General features: G+C 37.2%; 1 protein-coding gene across 1 annotated transcript in view; it reads right to left on the bottom strand.

Moving 5' to 3' along the window:
- Positions 1 to 12,142: 12,142 nt before the first annotated feature.
- angpt2b (angiopoietin 2b) overlaps positions 12,143 to 23,644 on the bottom strand; it is a 58,637-nt gene continuing 47,135 nt past the window's right edge. Inside the window, 2 exon segments of the mRNA NM_131814.1 lie at positions 12,143 to 12,331; positions 15,250 to 15,380. Coding sequence (NP_571889.1) covers positions 12,171 to 12,331; positions 15,250 to 15,380 — 292 coding nt within the window. The 3' untranslated portion in view covers positions 12,143 to 12,170.

Raw genomic sequence — 23,644 nt, 5'->3', positions numbered from 1 at the left:
GCAAAAAGTAACATCTATGATATATACTACCTTTAATTCCCCAATTGGGTACCAGCCATGACAGGACCAATTCAAATATGTGCATACTTTTCAGTGACATTAAGCCACACAAACATTTTGAGGAAAATAAAGCACCATAGTGCTTCTGTGCATTATATTCCAACATCTTAATGTGAGGTACAGTATGCAACAATTTTAAGTGATAATAAATATTTAAATGAGGGAAATATACTAATCCAAGATTGTAACCAAGTGTTATTTAGATAAGAGAGACCAACAGAGCGACAGAGCAATAGCTCAGAGAGATTGCTAGATACAGTCATTTAACCGTAGTGACCTCAGAATTTTAACAAACTAAAATTCACAGTTCTGCTTTTTGAAGAAAACAGGCCCAAGATGACACAAAAGCCAACTTTTCACCACTTCACAGAATTTCATATAAGACATTTATTGCTCAAAAGTGTTAAATGTAGCAAGGGTTATATGGAGTCAATCTAGAGAAAATTTAGTTTTGAGAAATAAAAATGAAATTTGCAGGCAAAATAAAAATATTTGCAATAAAATTTAAAAACGATGTATACTTGCTAAACATTTTTATAGCATTACCTTTATAAAACAACTGCAATGCTCATTTTGATTTGCTTTTCAGTCAACCGTTATGGCGGTTGGCAAGCAAATGATGATGTTGCCTCAAATGGAGGCCTGCCGTAAATGCCCAAGTTTCCTTGACGCTGTCCTTTTGTCAAATCAGGGCCACAAGGTGAAACGTGAAGTGCAAAGTGAAAACAGCATTGCAAACTCACAGTTGACTAAAAAGCAAATCAGAATGAGCATTGCAATTGCTTTGTAAAGGCAATGCTATACAATGTTCTGCAAATATACTTTTTTTTTTTTTTTGCAATTTAATTCTGATTTTTCAAAACAAAATTTTCTCTGCGTAGTTCTTTATTTTATTTAGCAAAATTAATTTTTAATTCTCAAAAATCTATTTTCGCTTTGTGTTTTTTGGAGATCTGCATTTATTTATTTAATTTTTTTTCTTTTTTCTTTTTTTTGCAAGTATATATGGCACCAAATTGGCCATAGGGTTAAAAAAACAATAACAATGAAGCTCAGTTCAAACAAACCAAACTGAATCTATAACTGAACTTCATAACACTTGATGCAAAAATGTCTCAAGTACTTTTGGTTTTCAAAAAGATATACTGCAATTTACAATAAGAGCATTTAATGAGAAGCAAAGCATTAACAACTTACATTAAGCTGATGAACAAAAGATGTTTCTCATAACAGGGTTGGTGTCAAAAGATGCACTGAGCACATGGTCAAGCCATGCAAATACAACTACCAAACAGGCTTTTTCTTTTTCCTCTTCTCGTGAATTTTATTGGCAGTTGGTATACAACTTATAGGTGCATTACTGCCACCTGCTGGTTAGGAGTTTGGGCCATGTTTGCACTTTTTATCTATTTTTAGAAAAGTAAAAAAATAAAAACACCTACACCACTTATATCTAAATTATTTTATCTAATTTAGACATTTTTAAAAATAGAATAGAAAATTCTATACAGTCCTCATCTGACTTGTTTTTTTATCCATTAACCAAATTAAAATTCACATTAACTCGTTTCAAATTTAAAAGAAATACTTTCCTTTTCCTATTGTACTTTGGACATTTCATAATTACATGCTCCACGGTTTCTTCTTGCCCACAGTAATCACATTTTCCAGTCTGATGTTGTTTCGTTTTGTACAATGTACGGTTGAGTCCTGTATGTCCAATTCTAATTCTTGAAATTATACTCTCTTCCCTCCTACATCTACTTGTTTTTCTTCCTTTATCCACATTTCTTTATATATTAAACAACCACCTCCCATTTTTTCCTTCCACCTCCCATAGTTTTTGCCATGCAATTATTTTTTAAAAGTTGCTTGATTAGAACCTTCATCTCACTTTTACTATATTTTACTTCCATGTCTATAATTGATTTTCGTGTAGCTTCTTTAGCGCCTTCGTCTGAGCTGGAACTCAACTTAACTTCTAATCCCATCATCTGAATGCGATATAACTTTTTGCAATATCTCAATCAATATATCCTTTCTGCTTTAAGAATGGCCACTCTCTAATGTCATCAGTGAGGAATTTGAGTCTGAACATACCAGTGCTCCTAATGTTCTGTTTTCCTCAACCCTTTGCAGTGCCATTAGTATTGCCACCATTTCTCCCGTATAAACTGATGGATCATCTGAGATTCGTTTTATAACGTTTATTCTAAAATCTATTACTGTGTATGAAACCCCCACTCTGTTTCCTCTATCTTCAGATGCATCTGTATATATTAAAACATGATTAAAATACTTCTCTTAAAGACATGTTTGCACAATTTGAATATTAAAATTGCCCTCTGCACTCATATCTCCTCTCTTTACCAGTGATGTTTCAACAATGGGTTTTGGTAGTAACCATTCAGAAGTAATTGACCATGGTACTGTTGGACTAACGAACATCTTGTTTAGTTTAATTTCTTCCGCCTCTTTTGGTACTATCCACCCAAAACTCTTGATTTCTGACTTTTCATTTTCCCAGCAAGATTTTAACAGTTCCTTAACTGAATGATCACAGTTATGTCCCTGTAAATTAACCCAATAGTTCATTGTCAATTGAACTCTCTTTAGTTCTAATGGCATTTTCCCAGTTTCAATCTGAAGAGCTGCTGTAGGGGTAACAAACAGGCTTACCTCTGGCCTGGATAGTAAGCCATACTGAAGACTAAAGGTCAGCAGTGGAATTACAGTCACAATGAAAAAATAATTTAACAGAACTGTAATAAGTTAAAGTTGAAGGAAACATTTCTCTCAGCTGCTGTTGATCAATATCTGGATTGAATCCATTGTGAAAAAGTAAAATTACATCTGTAGTTGTGCTCATCCCACTACAAGCTAAATTTGAACTAGTATGCCTGCCATGGGAGTTGAGCATACTAACAACAATGCTGAAGACAACAGCTTCTAGTGTCAATTGGCAGTACACCTTTGTGGGCAAAAGGATCCAAGTTCACTTGTACAGCTCCAACTAGCTGGCCTCCATTACACTCATTCCCCTAAACTCCCATCCAAGTCATGACACGAACGTAACCCTTATAGTTCTCATTGGGATTCAAAGCATTGAGGGGGGTGGATAAACTAACAAGGACGCTAAAGACTATTGCCTGAGATTCAAAAAATAATTCACAGTATTATTGGTGAGTGCCTTCAATCAAACAAAAGCATTGTTGGTGAGCAAAAGAGATTTCTTTCATGAATATTAGAAAGTTATCAGTGCCAAACAGAACAGGTAATCTGGGATTCCTATTTTAAATGTGAACAGATGTCTGATGAAATCTGATGCTATCATAGTTTAGACAGTGATTTTATATGAATCACTTAATAATCTTGTCAATATGGTTGAGAACATTATAAACAGATTGTATTGTTGGTTTTCTGTCTGAAATGACACCTACAGTAAAAATGCTGTTAAAGGGCACCTATCATGCCAAATTTACTTTTGAATGTTGTTTGGACATAATACATGTATACACAGCCAACTTACAGTGATAAAATTCCACCCACTCCTTTTTAAAATGCCCACAAATAATAATTAGTGTCTCCTTATGAGCTGATTTTAAAATGTGCAATGTGTGATGTCACACTTGTACAGGTCACGCCCATGGCTGCCGATAAACACTGGCGTTTTGGCATAGATTCCTGAGGTAAGTCCACACAGCTTTCTCCTATTTGTGTGTAGCTCTACATCATCTGTTATCAATTGTCTGTTATTGTGTTTATCCTGACATGTTTAAACATCACTCAATTTCAAATATGGGAGGGGTAGTGAAAGAACAGCTAATTTGCATTTAAAGGCATATGCATTTACATTTAGTAATTTAGCAGATGCTTTTGTTCAAAGCGACTTACAATTGAAACACATACCTAGAAACAGCTCGTTTTTACTCTGTCCCAAAACTGTATATCTTCAACAGGGTATAATAAATGATCTGTAGGGAATTTTAAACTGAAAAAGATTTAAAAAATTAAAAAATTAAGAATGGGCATAATAGGAGCCCTTTATTGGTTTCCACTGAGTGGTATGGTATGGGTTGGTACAGGTCACCTTTATTAGGCCTGCATTTGCACTGCCAAAAGGGTACCAATGGTAACAGAATGTTTCAGTCAACGTCATTATCGCTCAAGGATATGTCAAAGTAAAGCTGTAAGGGCTGTTCACATTTCATATGAGAAGCACTTCTCACAAAACAGATGCTTTATACGCATACATACTTGTGTATAAACATTCATTACTTATGATCTTATAACTGGAGATCAATTATATAGCCTACTGTAACATCTGCAGTTATATAAAATATATAAATAAATGCAACATATATGAACACACACTGTGCAGACCCTTACAGTCTCTGATATGTTACAAATTACAGAAAACTACACACAGCATACTTTTAGTCCTTATTTGGGTTCAAAAACAACACACAACATATAGCCCAGTCAGTGCAAATCTCTCATATCTTCTAATCTTCACCAGCACATGTAAACTCTTGTTAGAAAGTAATTCCATCATTCCAAGTTCATGAAGGTCCAAATGGTGATGATAAGTTCATAATAGTCCAAAAGGTTAACTCATTCTGAGTTCATAATAGTCTAAAAGGTGATGATAATCAGCTAATACAACCTGTATTGTTCATAGTACATCCAGCCGTAAATATCACCATAGTTTTTCTATAACTGCACTTTATAATTTATACCTCTATCCTGCACTTGCTGCTATTGCACTGCTGGTTAGACCTAAACTGCATTTCGTTGCATTGTACTTGTACATGTGTAATGACAATGAAGTTGAATCCAATCTAATCTAATAATAGTTATACATGGCAGTTTTTCTTTTAAGTTGCTTAAAGAATGTTTTGCCTTACTTCACTCTAAAGCTTGTCCATTTCTGAAAGGATCGTGTTGGAAGCATTTCAATAATCATGCACACGTTATTATTATGAGCTCAAGAAGTTTGTTATTTCAATTATAGAAGCTCAACGAGCAATCCCAGGCACTCTGGAGAAAGTGAACTCGCTCATGCTTTAGACGGCCTAGAAAAACAACAAAAGTACAACAGATTTATCTTCTTGGCTTTGTGACTGTTCATCAAGACGATGACAAGGTTTGTTTAGGCTCGGGTCGTCCATGGCTGGGTACTATATGTATATTTTATTACGGTGTCTCAGCTGTGTATTTAAAAATGGAGCTTTCTTTGTTTGCATTCTCCTAGCTTTTACACGTGCTAGTGACGTACCTTTTTTAAACCAAGTATAAATCTATTTATCCATCCCCGTCCGTCTTCTGGTGTCCGGCGGCGGTTCTAATGGATGCAGGCTTCGGCGCCATGGTGGATCACAGTGACTTCCCCGGGCTCTCTGGGAAGGGTCCCTTCAGCTCTTTCCCTTCCGGTGGTGAGCCCCACATCCCCTGCCCCTCCCCATGATGGCCAGCCTCAGGCCACCCCAGCACTCTGGGCAGACGAACATTTTTCTCCCCCACTCGAGTTAACTTCTAAACACTCACCCTCCCTCTTAGCGGCGAGGGCAACTGGACAACAAGTTCCTCCTTCTCCTGGGTTTTGGCACGACTGTAATAAAGTTAAGGCAACCTGGCCACCAGGAACAAGGAGGCAACCAACAAACTTTTAACACATTTTAATGAACAAATAAAACAGTAAAAAACTGTAAAACTCAAAAAGATTGCTGGCAAAAGCAAAAGTATTACAATATGTCTGGATCCGCTTCCTCTGACATCATTCTTCCTCTCATAGTCCAGAGCTCCTTCCATGGCATTCGAGGCCAGTGTGCGTCACGGGTGTTTCTCATTCTTCACTTACCAGGCTGCCTTGTTCCGTTCCTAAGGCTCTCGGCCCCGCCCCCTCGCCACACAACCATTACAGCGTACCGAACCATACCGTGCAACTCAATGGAAACAGGCCACAAAGAGCCCCCTGTTTAACAGATCTCAACCTCTTAATTCGAAGACTATGTGTAGTCATAACTCCTCCGCTTGCATCCTCACAAGAAAGACCCGTCCTTTTGAAATGACAATGACAACAGCAGAGTGCATTTGAGCTGGTACTCTTTTATATGTAAATATGCTGTTAGGAATAATAAGCACAAGTAAAATGAAACAGAATCAAGGTTGAACAAATAGAGTGGAAGATTTAACATTCAGATCATTAGGTGTTCGACTGAATAACTCAACAAATTAACATCAGAATCTAAAAGTCGAGATGAAAAACAGCCGAGAGAAATAAATAAATACAATATATTCTTCTTTTCTTTTTTTTCTTTTTTTTTTTTTTTTTTTGCATATGCAGCATTAGACACCCCCGAAGCAGAGAAGGAAAGACCCTAGACTTTGAAGTGCTAATAGGTTAGATCATTACCCAGCCGCCGCTGACAGATGACTGGCTTCGCAGATGCATTTGCAACAGTATGTTCTCTGTGTTCCAGCAGCATTAACAAGTTCATTCTGGTGGTCTTCCAGCCTTTTTTTGACACTCACTTGTTAGTGCACATATCATTAACAGATTTGAGCTGCCTTATGAGCAAGTATCACACAATTCCCTCATCAGTCGCCTTTTTTTCAGCCCTGCATTCAGCCATCTGTTTGAGACAACAGATAAAAAAAAGAATCGCAATAGTTCTGACTGACATGCATAAGAAGTTGTGACAAAAGCAGCATGATAAGAGAGAAAAGAGAGAGCTGAATGGAGACAAACTCCCTATCAGCTCTGTAATCCGAATGCGCAGCTTCGATTTGCTTCTAGAAACACGGCGTGAGGTTGCTGTGTCTAGAGTGCCCCCTGCTGGCAGTAAGAAACAATTCATCTGCATCCTGATTAGAGGGATGTAGCAACACACATGCTACATGCAAACAAAACCGAACGAAAGAGAGTCCAAAAGTCTTCGCTCTGCTGAAGCATCAGGATCACACCGTTCCCCAGATTCATTATGGCACGTCCCTGACTTCACCTGTCTTCACATCCCGTCCTACCATGTGGAACCGAGGCCGGACAGAGATTTATGTGTGGAAAGTATGCACACCCTCCCTGCTGAGATTTTTTTTTTCTTCTCTTGCTCAAAGAGATGATAAATTCTTGAAGGTGCTCATAGGCTCTACTGGTGCAGAACCCTCTGTCAATGTAGGGCATCTCATTTGCAAGCTGAACCAAGCCCGTGTTATGATGGCATCAACAAATAACACACACTCCAGCTTCATGCCTGTCCTGAAACGGGAGGAGCGAGCTGTCCAGATCTCTGCATAAACCCAAATACGACGGAAACCCCCAGAAGATTAACCCTCATTTCACCAGCTGCAATCTATCACTGCTACTACTCCTGCTGCTGCCGGACATACTGTATAATAAAGTTATGCAGGTTGTTATGGCGCATTGGGAAACGTCTTCATCTACACATCCCTCACAGTATATTTCTGGTAAATCAATGCAGAATCTCCAACGGCAGGTACGTTTTCTGACTGGCTGGCCACGGATGAATGGGGTTGTAGACCAGAGCGTTAAATCACGACAGTAGTAGCATGGCTAAGTGCTGAGTGTGAACACAGGTCAGCAGGCCAGGAGAGCGAGCCTCTGAGAAGTGTTTTATAGTAACAGCAGGAAGGGACTTTATTGAATGATTCATCAAGCGATTGGCATAGAAGCGGGGCTAATATAGACTCTTAACACGCTGCATGGATGGTCAGCCGTCCATGGCAGCTTTAAACCAAACCTGCTGCTTTTGCAATTATGAAAATGGCAGAGTGCAAGCATAGACACCGCACCGTTAATTACCTCATGGCGGATTCAGCGCTGTGTGTCCTGCATCGGTTTACAGCACACACTGCTGAACCTTTAGAACGTCACTGAAAATGAAGCAGATTTTTGCTTGATTTGCGGCTGTTGGTTTGCATTATTGAATCCGATGTATAAGCAAGATGCTGAAAATCAATAGCAAGAAACATAATTCTGTTAATAAAAACATTTGATGTGGAAACGAACACAGAACGTGTAATTTATAGTAGGTTTTTTTTTTTTTACATTTGATTCTGGACTGTAAAACCAATTATGTGCAAGTGTTGGGGGTAACGCATTAAGTAATGCATGTTACGTAATAATATTACTTTTCCAAAGTAACAAGTAATACAACGTAGTACTTTTGAAACTGAGTAATATTATTTGAGTTCATTTTTTTTTAAGTTTACTTCAGTCATAATTATTAGCCCCCCTGAATTATTAGCCCCCCTGTTTATTTTCCCAATTTCTGTTTAACAGAAGATTTTTTTAACACATTTCTAAACATAATGGTTTTAATAACTCATTTCTAATAACTGATTCATTTTATCTTTGCCATGATGACAGTAAATAATATTTGACTAGATATTTTTCAAGACACTGCTATACAGCTTAAAGTGACATTTAAAGGCTTAACTAGGTTAATTAGGTTAACTAGGCAGGATATGGTAATTAGGCAAGTTATTGTATAATGAGAGTTTGTTCTGTAGACTATTAAAAAATATATATAGCCTAAAGGGGCGAATCATTTTTACCTTAAAATGGTGTTTAAAATTTTTTTAAAATGCTATTATTCTAGCCGAAATAAAACAAATAAGACTTTCTCCAGAAGAAAAAAATATTATCAGACATACTGTGAATATTTCCATGCTCTGTTAAACATAATTTGGTAAATATTTAAAAAAGGAAAAAAAATCAAAGGGGAGCTAATAATTCTGACCAACTGTATATTGTGGAATAAAAATTACCTTAGTCAGGTTGAATCATAAACCCAATGAGTGAGCGTGCTGGGAACAGACAGTCAGGTAGAGGTAGACCAATTCAGGATTTTTAAACCAGTAAAAAGGTAAAGGAAAAGACTAATGACAGTACAAAAGTAGCATTTGATATTGATATCAGTCTTCTTGGACATTATAAATAGGCTAATAAAAGAATTATTTATAGGCCTAAATGAGAAAACAATGAGCCCTGTCATACACCCGGAGCGATAAGGCGCAAGACGTGTTTCCACAATGTGTTGCTAGTTTCAGACCAACGCAACCCTAATTTTTCCGTTTTCCGCCATGTTGTTTAAATAGCAAATCCATTTGCGCCACTTTGTGGACTCATGGGTGTTCTGATCTGGAAAAGAGGTGTGTTAAGGCGCATTGTTGGCGTGTTGCTATTTTGAGGAACTAAAATAGACTGTTCAATAGACCAGCTGAAAGCAGATTTAACGTCAAGCGCAGAGCACATCAGTTGTGTGCATCACTTACACATTGCTTAAAACACACAGGATGTACAGCAATACACAAATATCTTTACAAATAAAAAAAAAATTAACAAATTAAAATTTAACAAAAATAATTATTTCTACATAAACATAAAAACCCTACCTCCATGCTTTTTTCACCTCAGGTTTTTTTTATTTTTTTTTTATTTATTCATGACAATTTGCTTCTATATAAATGTTATTATTATCATTAGTATTATTTATTAGATGCATATTTATATTTGTTTTATTAAAAACTAGCTTAGATTTTTCCACCTGTCAGGTTTTGGACCATATTGGGCATAGAACGTGTGTTTGGATGTAACAGTTTTTTGACCACACTTCAATATTATTGTTCATTTATTCGTTTGCTGGAAATAAGAACTGAATTTAGAAATAGTTTTGAAACTAATTTTAATGTTTAACAAACATTATGAAATATGTAGGCGAATGCATGTCTTCAGTGGAGCGCGTACAACAGTGTTTCCTTATCCACGAAAGAGAGAAAGTGAAAGTAAAGGCCGAATGGAGGAGGCTCATTATCCTCTTGCTGCAGATGCTGTTTAACTGTTTTCTTAACTGTTTTGAAGTGTTCAGTTTTTCCTCTTCCAAAGTCCACAATGTAAATAGCAAATGCGCCATGGAGCGACGCAACTTACTCTTAAAGGGAATGGTAGAGAAGACTCTGATTTGTTTATTTTCAAAACACCCTTATAACTCATTAAGAGAATAAGCTCAACCATGTTAGACCATGAGCCGTGGCGCAAATCGTATTTTCCCATCCTTAAAATAGCAAAAGTGGATTCTGACAGTCCCTTAATGCTTTTGCGCCCTGCGCTTCAGACTTTGCGACTAGTCTATTAAATCGTCTAAAAATTGTCTTCTGAATATTCTACTTTGCATTTTTAAACAGAACTTAATAGTCGCTGGTTCAAGCCTCAGCTAGGTCAGTTGGTGTTTCTGTGTAGAGTTTGCATGTTCTCCCCATGTTTGCGTATATTTCCTCTGGATGCTTAGGTTTCCCCTACAAGTCCAAAAACGTGGTGTAGGTGAATTTGGTTAAGCTAAATTGTTCGAAGTGTATGAGTGTGCATGGATGTTCACAGTGATGGGTTGCAGCTGGAAGGGCATCCACTGCATCAAACATGTGCTGGATAAGTAGGTGGTTCATTTCGCTGTGGCGACCCCAGATTAATAAAGGGACTAAGCCGAAAAGAAAATAAATAAATAATAAGTATAAATTTGTGTTTTGGATTGAAATATTCACATCTTAAATAAAAAGCTATGTTTAATTTCTGGATCTAAAATTTATTCAAGTCATTAAAATGCAAGCAGTTGTTAATTCAACGTATTACTCTTTTCAGTTGGTGCTATTCGACAATACTTTTGGCATTAATATTGCTCCATATCTCAATAACCACCATCTAGTCTGACACCTCAATCAATGACTCCTATAAACCAGCTCCTATTATTGAAATTAAAAACCTTCAACAGAACTTTTTAATCTCATTATAATAAAATTGGCATTGTATACTGTACTTACATTTCTGATATACAGTTGATGTCAGAATTATAAGCCCCTTTGGATTTTTTTCCCCCTTTTTTAATTTCCCAAATGATGTTTAAGACAGCAAGGAAACCTTAATAGTGTGTCTGATAAAATTTTTTAAATAAGGTTGATATTATTAGCCCTTTTAAGCTAAATATTTTTTCGATAGTCTACAGAACAAACCATCATTATGCAATAACTTGACTAATTACCCTAACCTGCCTAGTTAACCTAATTAACCTAGTTAAGCCTTTAAATGTCACTTTAAGCTGTATAGAAGTGTCTTGAAAAATATCTAGTCAAATATTATTTACTGTCATCATGGCAAAGATAAAATAAATCAGTTATTAGAAATGAGTTATTATAACTAGTATGTTTAGAAATGTGTTAAAAAATATTGTCTCTGTTAAACAGAAATTGGGTAAAAAATTAACAGGGTGGCTAATAATTCTAACTGTATATCGAAGTATTCTAAAAATTCCAAATTCAGCCATATAGAGTCTGACTCTTGAATGAACTGCTTAATGAATCATTTAAAAATGACTTACCCAACTGAATCAGTCAATGAATCCTACAAAGAGTTGAATCTTTCAGTCAAATTTCTTTCTGTTAAACATATATTCTTTCAAATAAACAGAAACATTTAATGATATTGATGAATATTTACAACACAGTTTGTAAAAAAAAAAAAATCATGAAAAGTATATATACAAACACACAATGAATACTAAAGGGTGAAACAGAGTTATGTAGGAAAGCCTGATCTGATGTCTGTTGTTTTTTAACAAATATATATTTTATAATGAATGTTAGGATTATAAAATATAAATCTGTTTCAGTGTCTTGAGCACTTTTATAGAGGCTTTCTCTCATGATTTTTTATCTAGCACTACAATCTGAGAGGAAATCTCAGGAGATACTGTAGGTTTCACTGCGTGGAGAAGGGTTAGAGTTTCACCGCACACACACACACACAGCGCAAAACATCAAGTACAAATGTGAACACTGATCAGCCATTCCAGTTCATTGCATTTTACACTGGAAGAGCTTCGCTATAAGGGGAGATAAAACATTTATGGTGCAATTTGTGCCTGTTTCACCAGACTAAACAAACAAAATGGAGACAGATTGAACAGCTACAATGGCATGGGCACAAGCTGTCCGATGCTCAAGTTGTCCATAATTTTCTTTGATGGCAACAGCTTGTTTGGATGATCTGGCTGTCAGTAAAAGTCAAATGATCCAGTTGTGAGAGTCTCTTCTTGCTTTTAAAAGTCCACAGGCCGGATCATCATAGTGGTCATGGTTGCCATCCAACTTGGCCCTTTCCAGTAGTACCATTTTATACTGTTATATCGTATCACGTTGGAGTTTCCAGAGTAATATATCCCGTTGAGATTGGATGGCCCGCAAGCTTCAAACCACCATCCTGCAGAAACAAGTAGCAAGCTATTTTAGTTATATGTTATCTTAATCTTTTTTTTTTTCTTGATAAAGGGACAGTTTATCCAAAAAATTACATTCCGCCATCATTTACTCAAACTTCAATTTGTTACAAACCAGTTTGAGTTTCATTTTTCTGTTGTAGATACAGATATTTTGTAGAAGTAGATATTTTAAAGAATGTTGGAATTTGGTAACCATTCACTTCCACAGTATTTTTTTTCCTTCTGCGGATGTCAGTGGTTACAAGTTTCCAACATTCTTCAAAATAATTTATTTTGTGTTCGACAGGAGAAAGAAACTCAAAGTGGTTTGGAACAAGTCGAGGGTTTTTATGGCTGTTTCTCAATATGCGTTCTTCAGCAGTCTTGCGTCCTCGTGTTCTCGTGCAACGTCATCATCAGTTGCCTAAGTTCAGTTCCAATACTCAAGACCGCAAGTACGGAGGACGCGTGAAATTTCCCGGATGTGATCTTGATATCAAGGACGCACCGATGCAGACTTGAGCACCGAACTCGCTCTGGAAGTCCCAGAAATCATTGCAGCTGGAGGTGGAAAGCGCTGCATTTTATTTAGATTTATTATTAAAGTTCAGAGATATGACTTATTTACCTCAGGAGTTTCCCTAAATGAAACGGTGAAAGTAAACATTACCATGGACATCTTAATAAAGGAATAAACACATTAAGGGTGTTTGTTTGCTGAAATTCGTATTAAAATCTGTTTTATTTATATTGTGCAACATAGATTTATAATGTTTTTATGCAAAGTATATATTTTGAAAAGGGGAAAACAATAAATCGTTGTATGAAGGCTGCAATGTTTAAATAATTTACCATTTAAAGCACGTAAAGGTCATGTGACCATCAGGAAGAACACAGCATCTCAATTCTCAAAGGACACGTTCTCTGCCCTCGGGGTCTCCTGAGTTCGTTCTTCCGAGGACACCTGGCAAGACCAGTCTCCACAAGAACACAAGTCCGTTCTCTGCGTTCTTGGAGTTGAGAAACAGCCTATGTATTGCTTTGGAACAGTGTTGCCCAAACTCGGTCCTGGAGGGCCGGTGTCTTGCAGATTTTAGTTCCAACTTGCCTCAACACCTATGCAGATGCCTAATAAGCACTTGATTAGCTAGCCCAGGTGTGTCTGATTGGGGCTGGAACTAAACTTTGCAGGACACCATCCCTCAAGGACAGAGTTTGGGCACCCCTGCTCTGGAAACTTCAGCAAAGATACAGTTAAGCAAATTGAGGTATTAAACCCCATGTTGTAGAGTTAAGGCTTCAAGTGATTTAGTGCAGCAGTGAGAGTTCCAGACTAGCATTCGAAGACATTAGTTTTTAAACGCCTAGTTCTTGTAGCATGCTTTGTTTAAGCATTAGTCTGTCATTCAAATAAACACTTTGCAGTGGAGCAGTAGGTAGTGTTGTCGCCTCACAGCAAGAAGTTCGCTGGTTCGAACCTCGGCTCAGTAGGTGTTTCTGTGTGGAGTTTGCATGTTCTCCCTGCTTTCGCGTGGGTTTCCTCCGGGTGCTCCGGTTTCCCCCACAGTCCAAAGACATGCGTTACAGGTAAGTTGGGTAGGTTAAATTGTCCGTAGTGAATGAGTGTGTGTGGATGTTTCCCAGAGATGGCTTGCAGCTGGAAGGGCATCCGCTGCGTAGAAACATGCTGGATAAGTTGGCGGTTCATTCCGATGTGGCGACCCCTGATTAATAAAGGGACTAAGCCAACAAGAAAATTGAATGTACAAGTCAGGATTCGAACTCAGATCATTTGCAGCACAGTTACTCTGTGCCCATGTGCAGTCCAGTAGGCTACATAAGACAGAGATTTTTTCTGATCTGTCAGTCAAACACAGATTCACCAGGTCTCTAAACCCTTCTGAAATGACAGATGCTTTGAATCGCTTTTGTCATGTGACCTGGTGTTTCGCAACATTTTAGTCACATGACCTGGGTGTTTCTGATCATGCTTCGGTGCAGTGTTTCAAAACACTTGCAGAGTGATTTTGCATACTCTTCTTCTTGACACCAGTGAAAATCGCTTGGGCTTGAATGCAGACAAACATCTTGAAAAAAACGCTGACGATAAACGCAAATGAAAAGCATCCCAGTGTGTACCAGCCTTAAAGTAATTTATTTTCGTTTACTCTTTTTATCTGTTCTTTGCATAGTTTTATTTTTAGTTTCATAACAATTACAACTCTGCACATATGATTTGGTAGGTAGGACACGCCCTGCCTCGGATGCATTACACCAGCTTGGAGACTTAATCATAAATTTTTACACAAGCTTCTACTGTTTTGTTTTACTGTAAGCAGCACACAAGGGATGGATTCAGGGATGTTTGTGAGGAACCTTTACCTGTTGGCGGTAAGGAGGGAGCTTGGTTCCAGCTCCTCTGATCTGTGGCTCTGCTTCACTTTAGTAAAGAGTGTCTAAAGTTTATTTTTAACAAGGTCCCTGATCAACCCAACCTTATCCATCAGCCCAACACAATTCAGTTTGGCTTGTTTCGAGTTTCTGTCACACTTTAATGCAGACTTTGGAAAAACGACTGCTATCAAAGGATAACTATATTGAACCCAACCAAAAAGCTACTCTTGATCCCAATAAGGGCAAAACAATAAAATGCAAAAAAATATATATATATATATTCTGACCCCTATGAAACCTTGGCAGAAACACATTTTGGTTATATTTTGTTTAGATCAGTACCATTATTTAAGCCAAGTCGAACTGCTGTTTAATTTAAAAGCCAACAACACCTAGACTTTTTCAGTTGCTATGGAAATACTCAAAATGATAATGCTATTGTAGTTTGTGTCTTGAGTGATGCTGGAAAATAGCTTGCATTATTAAAGAAAATGTGTTATGTATAATAGCAGATGACATGCGATACCTCCAGTAGCCATCTGAGCACACTTGCAGCTGCACTGGTCATTGTCTTGATCTTTAGTGCTGAATTGGGTCCCCGAGTGGGTAAGACTGCTAGTGCGTCCAGCAGTACCACTGAAACCCCTGGCATGGAGACTGCAGAGAGACAGACAAATACTGAATATTTCAACAAATGGATGGATACAGAAAGTATTATATACTGCAGGTGTTTTTTAACCCCCTAAATGTGGTGATCCCCTTGTGACCCACTTACTGTACATACAATCTCAAATGAGAAGAAGTTGGAGCAGTATGGAAATTGCAAATAAAAATAGAAAGTAGGGATTTCTAAATCTACTTTGACTTGTATTTCATTGCAGACAATACAATAAACATTATTTAATGTGTTCCTCATGACTTTTATTGTTTATTTCAATTTTGGTTTATGCACATTTCAAAAAAAGTTGGAACAGGAGCAATTTAGGGCTATTAATCAGATTGGTTAAATAAGCTAATTGTATTTATGATTTGTTAAAAAAGCAGCATCCAATAATGATCTTAGGGTGTCCGCGGGGCCTTAAAAGGTATAAAAAAAATTGATAAACCAATTATGAGAAAATTAAAAACCTTAAAAGCTATTTAAAAGTCTTAATTGTTTTTTAAGAGGTCTTAAATTTTGTTCAAGCATTGTCCAAAGTGTCTGACTCCAAAAAAAGCATAAATATATTTATTTTCCTCCTAATATTAACAACGGCGTGCTCAATCCTCGCAATTGGTTCAGGCTGGGGTGCATTCGGCCAAGCTTCTCTTTCCAGGTGATGTCACATAATTTGCGACAAACGCAGGTAGGTGATGTGACGCTGTCCAACTCTAGCAAAACCATAGAGCAAAACAGACGGCAAAATAAGAAAACGAAAGTTTGTGTACTTCTGGTTGGAGAAAGACGAGTTTAAACAGTGACTGAAGCTTGTCGCTAAAAACAACCGCGTAATTTATTCTTTCAAGCTTTGTTTCTTCCGAGCCTATCTGAGTTCTGTTGCATGGTTGTGCTCCATTGATTTATTTAACTACAACTGCATTAGCAATTGTTTATTAAGTTAAAAGTTTGATACAAATTAGAACTTGAAGTGGCGAAAGAAGGTCTTTAAAAAGTCTTAAAGAGGTATAAAAATTACCTTTAGGATTCCTGCTTACACCCTGGATCTAGTCCTCTAGGAGCAAAAATGTGCAGAGGATCGCCACTTTACTGACAAACAGTGATAAAATGATTGAAATGTTTCAAACCACTAAAAGATAGGAAGACATTTGGATTTTTTTTTTTTTTGGTTTTCACCCTCTCCTAACCTTTTCTGATTTTGGGTTGTAGATATAAAGGCAAGTGTCTGTGCTTAGAGTGGGGGGGAGTAAAAACTGATATGTTTCTTATGAACAAAATCAGCAAATTAGAATGATTTCTGAAGGATCCTGTGAAAGGAAAGAGTGTACTAAAAATTCATATTTGCCATCACAGGAATGAATTACATTTTAAAATATGGTAAAATAGAAAACAGTCATTTTAAATTGCAAGAAAGTTTCTTAATCGACTTTTACAGATTTCCTTTAGCCATAAAAAAAAATTCTCAGACTTGATAGATTTTATGCAAATTGCTAAGTGGAGGGATTGGGAGAACAGATTTCTGACAACTGACAAGTGTAGAATGAAACTTTATAATTTTGGATTAATAATAATTATTAACATTGCACAAAACCTTTACCAGGTCCATTTTGAACCTCGCTATACACACATTGGAAAACAATCCACATTATAATTCACACTTTTCTGTCACATGACTGATGTGGAGTCCTGGAGGTCAAAAATCTATAAAAATTCATTAGAGACTTGTCAAGTTCCCATTTGTTTTAATCCATTGATATGTAAATTCTGGACTCTTAAAAATCATTAAGAACACCTGCTCCAGGATTTCAGTTAATAAAACCTCATTGAAAATGTACACATAGACATCACCTATATACACCCACTGGCCACTTTATTAGTTACAAATTACTTTGTAAATTGGACCCACTTTTGCCTTCAGAACTGCTTTAATCCTTTGTGGCATAAATTCAACAAAGCACTGGAAATATTCCTCAGAGATTTTGGTCCTTATTGACATGATAGCACCACGCAGTTGTTGCAGATTTGTCAGCTGCACATCCATGATGTGAATCTCCCGTTTCACCACATCCCAAAGGTGCTCTATTGGATTGAGATCTGGTGACTGTGGAGGCCATTTAAGTGTAGTGAACTCATTGTCATGTTCAAGAAACCAGTCTGAGATGATTCGCGCTTTATGACATGATGCGCTATTCTTCTTGATGTAGCCATAAGAAGATGGCTACACTGTGGTCATAAAGGGATGGACATCCTTTCATGTTTTTGATGCCAAATACTGACCCTGCCATCAGAATGTTGCAGCAGAAATCGAGCCTCATCAGACCAAGCATTGTTTTTATAATCTTCTATTGTCCAATTTTGGTGAGCAGCCTCAGTTTACTTTCCTTAGCTGACATTAGTGGCACCCGGTGTGGTCTTCTGTTGCTGTAGCCCATTCGCTTCCAGGTTAGACGTGTTGTGCATTCAGAGATGCTCTTCTGCATACCTCTGCTGTAACGAGTGGTTATTTAAGTTAATGTTGCCTTTCTGATAATTGGTCTGAACTGCAGCAGGTCATCTTGACCATGTCTACATGCCGAAATGTATCGAGTTGCTGCCATGTGATTAGCTGATTAGAAATTTGCGTTAACGAGCAATTGGACAGGTGTACCTAATAAAGTGGCCAGTGAGTGTAATATGTAACTGCATGTTAACTATGTTTACATATAATAACTTTAACTTATAAAGTTATTAGTAATTATTTATACGTTTAATTATCAGTCACTAATGAAGTTATAGTAACTAATAACCTTTTCCGATTTTGATTGTAATGCAATGATGTGCACCTTTTGTAAAGCTGCTACATATAAAGCTGCTATAATTATTGTGTAAAGCACTATACAAGTAAACTTGAATATTAAACGGAATAAAAACAGCAGGACATATTAAAACACTTATTGTGTCTTCTTATATTTTGTGTCGCTGTATAAAAACAATGATATAAAGTGATTATAATTATACATAATACTGTATGAAGGGCATGTCAGAAGTCTCATCTCAAACTAATTTGTTGTACAGTACAATATGCTCACTATACTCCAATGCCCAACAAAGTCACCAGATTTCAATCCAGCACAACATCTTTGGGATGTCTGCGGTGGTCTATAGCAAAAGTGACACTTTATTTTGATGGTCTGTCTGTTAAATTTAAGTTACATTGCATCTACATGCCAACTAATTCTCACTAGATTATAAGTAGACTGTTAGGTTGGAGTTAGGGTTGGGGTTAGCGCAAGTTGACATGTACTTGCAAAGTTTCTTATAGACAGTCTGTTGCAGGAGCAGTATCAGCAGATATTAAGCAGACAGTCTACTAATACTTAAATGGACCATCAAAATATAGTGTTACCCAAAAGTTGTGCCAAGAAACCCTCCACGTATTTTTTTTTTTTTTTGGCACTTCTTGAGTTCCAGCATTAGCCTTTTTGATCATCTCAGACACATTTCCGGTTTTAAATAAATTAGCTTAAATACAATACACAAAGGAGTGCTTTAACTTAGATTGTTTTTTTTTTTCTTCTTACATAATCTGATGAAAGCGTCTACATCTATTACATCCACCGTTAACCCCAGTAATTGGACCGGCTGCGAGCTCGTATGAGATACTCCTAAGTGATTTATCTTTTCCTCTTTCTTATTTCAGAACGCTCTAAGACTCATTAATACACATTCCAAAGATATCCAGCCTCCATTATCCACAATCCATTGTTGACGTTGTCTCACCAGGAAGGATTGCGCGCACACTGTGCCAGATAGAGGACCACACACAGCTACAGACTGCAGGAGATTGCGTTGGCAAGAAAACACCCCTGCGCCATAGGTTGCTTGGCTGCTTAATCCCAAATGGGCCCAACACCCTCGAGACCATGCCAGGATTCTCAGCATGGTAATAAAATGCACACTTACCATATGAGGTAAACTAGAAAACAAACATGGTGGGATTTGGCAAGTGTTTGTTCTGCTATTTCCCCTACCTGCTTACACGCACACAAACACACACTGGCGTCTCCATCAGATAGCGGTGCTGCAATGCTCAAGCCATTCTGGAGTTGTATTCCAAATCATTTATTTTGAGTTCAGTTTAATATTTCTGGTTCTGGTTCATTCGCTGTATAAGTATGCCTAAAAGCAATGCTCGGTGTTTAATTGCATCCCTTAAGAGAGGTGTGAGATTTGTTTAACTCGGCAGTTTTCTGGCAAAGCCTAATGCTTGAAATTGCTTGCCCTGTTTCTCTCTGGTAGGCAAATCTTCTCTTGGGATTGGCAGACCAGATGAAAGAGTGATGCTGTGAGGAATGGTGGTTTACCCTAAATGTAGCTCCAAGTCTATTGCCTTGAAAATTAAAATGAACAATTTTTGGAAGCATGGGGAGATGATTTGTCCAAAATTTTCAATTGGGAACACAGAAATTTAACAAAAATAGTCAAGTAATTTAAATGACAGGATGCTAATGTTGGTCATTTTCATTGTAGACCATCTGTCAGATATTAAATATTAAGCTAATTGCATATTATCTCACACACTTTAACCATTAAAACTGAAGGTTTGTATTAAAATTCCAGTTTGGAATCAAGCAACGCTCTTCCGTCATGTTTTATAATAATGATGAGCCCCTCAAAAAGACCAACACAAACATTTAAGGCCCAGGACACACCAACTGTATTGTTACCTACACTGTAAAAAAATCTGTTATTTATTTATTTTTTTTACCGGCAGTTGTAAATGTAGAACATAAAATAACAGCTGTTGAATTACAGCCATATACTGTATAATAGCAGACAGTAAATTACATAAATTTACTGGAAATTTAAATTTAAGTAAATTTCTGTATTTTACTGTGTTATTTTCATAATAAATGTCAGTAATTCAATTTTTTCGTAAAAACAAAAATTGTTACATAACAAATTTTTTTTCCAACCAAATATCTACACATAAGCACACCGCCAACCTGATTTCACCAAAGACATGTTCCTGAATTAACATCTTTCCTGGAACAACATTCTAATCAGCCTATTGCTATTAAGCGATACGTTTAATGTTTACGTTAGGCTTACAGTTAGGTTTATGCACTTCTACATGATTGTTATCTCACTATTATTCGCCTCTGATTTTGGGAACAATTTACAGTTATTAGGTATGGGGGTAGGGAATAGGTATGGATTACATTTTCAAACAAAAATTATGTTCCAGGATCAACATAGATGTTAATCCAGGATCACATCGTACTTGGCAAAATCATGATGTGCTTAACACACCAAGACATTCAACTGTATCTTTCCATATCTGCAAATATGTATTTCACAAAGAGAAACGGAAACTAGTGCTGCACACATACAAACCGTAAATAAAACAGTACTTATGTACCATTTTCAAAGTAATTATTGGTCATCACAGAGGGATTCGCTTGTGCAAATATGTCTAAATATCTGACAATATTAAAGAAATGTGACGAATCTGCATTCCCTCCTGACTTTTTGTCTAGTTTTGCTTAGTTTAATCACTGAATAGATAATCAGAGATCTTCCTTTCACTGAAGGCCAATCCAGATTCTACAAGCTTAATAGCAAACTCCCTCCCACATGAGGTGATGGGTAAAACAGAACAAAAAAAAAACAGCTAGTGGCCCAACACTGCTGTGACCCAGCCTTAAAATTAACATTCTGTCATGTAAAAAAAAAAAAAAAAAAAAAAAACAATGCAGCATCAATTGAATAAATTGTGGGAGGTCACTCTTAAAGGGGTGAGGCAGTGGCGCAGTAGGTAGTGCTATCGCCTCACAGCAAGAAGGTCACTGGGTCGCTGGTTCGAACCTCGGCCCAGTTGGCGTTTCTGTGTGGAGTTTGCATGTTCTCCCTGCCTTCGTGTGTGTTTCCTCCGGGTGCTCCGGTTTTCCCCACAGTCCAAAGACATGCAGTACAGGTGAATTGGGTAGGCTAAATTGTCCATAGTGTATCAGAGTGTGTGTAAATGAGTGTGTGAGGATGTTTCCCAGAGATGGGTTGCATCTGGAAGGGCATCCGCTGCGTAAAAACTTGCTGGATAAGTTGGCGGTTCATTCCGCTGTGGCGACCCCAGATTAATAAAGGGACTAAGCCGACGAGAAAATGAATGAATGAAGGGTACTCTTAATGTTAAAGTACAGAAGAAATCAAAACTAACCATCTGATTTTGTTAGCTCACATTCCTAGTTTTGTGGTGAGCAATTCATCATGTCATTAAGAAAGAAAAAATTTGCCTTCCTAATATTTAATTGAAATCTTAAAATGCACTTCCTGTTTTGTTTTGTTTTTTCAGTAAAATTACTTATGGTTTAAGTATTGGGCATGGTTACATACTTAACCACGACCTTCCAACTATCAGTTTTGAAAACAAACAGAAATGGTGAGGAGGGGGAATCTGTTAAGTTGTAATAACTCTTCTAAAACGCATTTCCTAATCTTTCCGTATGAAATGCCTTTACGAAAATCTTTACTAAAATGTTTACTAAAGGCATTTTACTAAAATCCTTCAGTTTGCGATAGAAAATACAAGCCAAGCCAAGTTTTCTCCAACCCAGGCTCATTCTGAAAACATACCCTTATATTCATTTCTGGAGAGTGCACAATATGTCCCAGGAGGTAATTTTGTGCAATATTTGGGCCGCTGTGTACGCATTTTTTGAGATCTCAAATTTCTCTTGTGCGTGTCATTCGTGCCTGCTGTTCTCGCATAAATCCACTAGAGACCATTGTCGACTGACTGACTGAGCGATCGCCTGACAAACCCTCCTTTTCTAAACCCAACCAATAGAGTTGTCAAAAGCGGCAAAACTCCTCCCTGCGTCTTAAGTCTGCCGATATACATGGCGAGCTAACTGGACAAACTGGTAACAGCGGGAAAGCCGTCCAGTCCACACGGAGGGTAAGCGGTTATCTAGTAAGCACAAAAAGGAACGGCGTCATATCACCCCATGTTGTTCATACCATACATACTTTCAAGATCTCCAGAAATGTTTATAGGAGTATGTTTTCAGAATGAGCCTGCGTTGGTTTTCTCATTTATTATTTTGTTTCTTTAAAAATTGCATCACAATATGAAAAAAAAAAACCACAGTTGCAGCTTCCGGTTCATTTGGACTTTAAATGTTAATAACAAAAGACGAGCCAAATAAAAGAGCCAAAAAACAAACAAAATGCATTAGTAATGGTTTTAAATAAGCTGAATATGTCATTCCCACTGAATATCTAAATACAAATCAAGTATGAATACCATAAAATGACAATGCTTATGTGTATTTGAAACTGAACATAATAAACGACTTAAATGGAAGGTGGTATTCATAAATAAACATCATCACTTCCACCAGTTCAGCTCAGGCCTGCTTTGACTAAATCACAGAATGAAGCCGAGCTATGATGAAAAAGATTTTATCTCATTCTATTTCATTTCTTCCTCCAATTCAATTCAATCCACATATATTTAGCTGGTAGTATGTGAGTTACTGCCACGGTCGATTTTATCCCCAGCGCTCTATGTAATAGCTCACGTCTGGGATGCTAACACGTAAGAAGCTTCTTCAAATGTTGAGCAGGAGTTTTCAATTTAGCGACTGAGTATTATAATGAGCCTGCTGCTGGAATTCATTGTTTTTTTATGTTTTGTTGAGTGATTGTTGCAGTTGGAGGAAAGTGTTTGGCGGGAATGTTCTCTACCGCACGCAGCTCTGCCACCTCCCTTTCACTTTTCCACAGCTTGTTATCCGTTCCTGTTAAATCACAAAACAAAACGCAACTAAATGTGTTCCTGCTGCTGATAAACATCTACTGATGTACAGCTGCAACTCTGATTTAGTCAAATAAATGGTTATGCTGGAAAAGCCCTCGCACTTAAATCAAAAACACTGCCACTAGACCAATCATATCTGACCATATCTGACCCCATGTTATCTGAAATGAACAGAAATGGGCTGGAAAAATCATCAAAAAGGAAAAGCAACTGCTGTGCTATTGAAAGTAGTTTAACCCATCGGTAGACTTTTGTAGCGTTCTAGCCTTTATAAAATAGGCATAGCTTACAATATTTAAACCATGAGTAATATTATTTACCTATATAAATATATTTTGTGGGTTCATTTACAAATGTGGCATCCATTGAGTGCATCACAACAGTTAGGGACAACCCAGGCTCATTCTGATTACGTAGTCCTATACACATTTCTGGAGAGTGCCAAATACATTCCAGGAGCTA

Source organism: Danio rerio, chromosome 19 (assembly GCF_052040795.2).
Source record: "Danio rerio strain M-AB ecotype USA chromosome 19, GRCz13ab, whole genome shotgun sequence".
Taxonomy (NCBI): Eukaryota; Metazoa; Chordata; class Actinopteri; order Cypriniformes; family Danionidae; genus Danio; species Danio rerio.
This window is presented reverse-complemented; position numbering and strand designations above follow the sequence as displayed.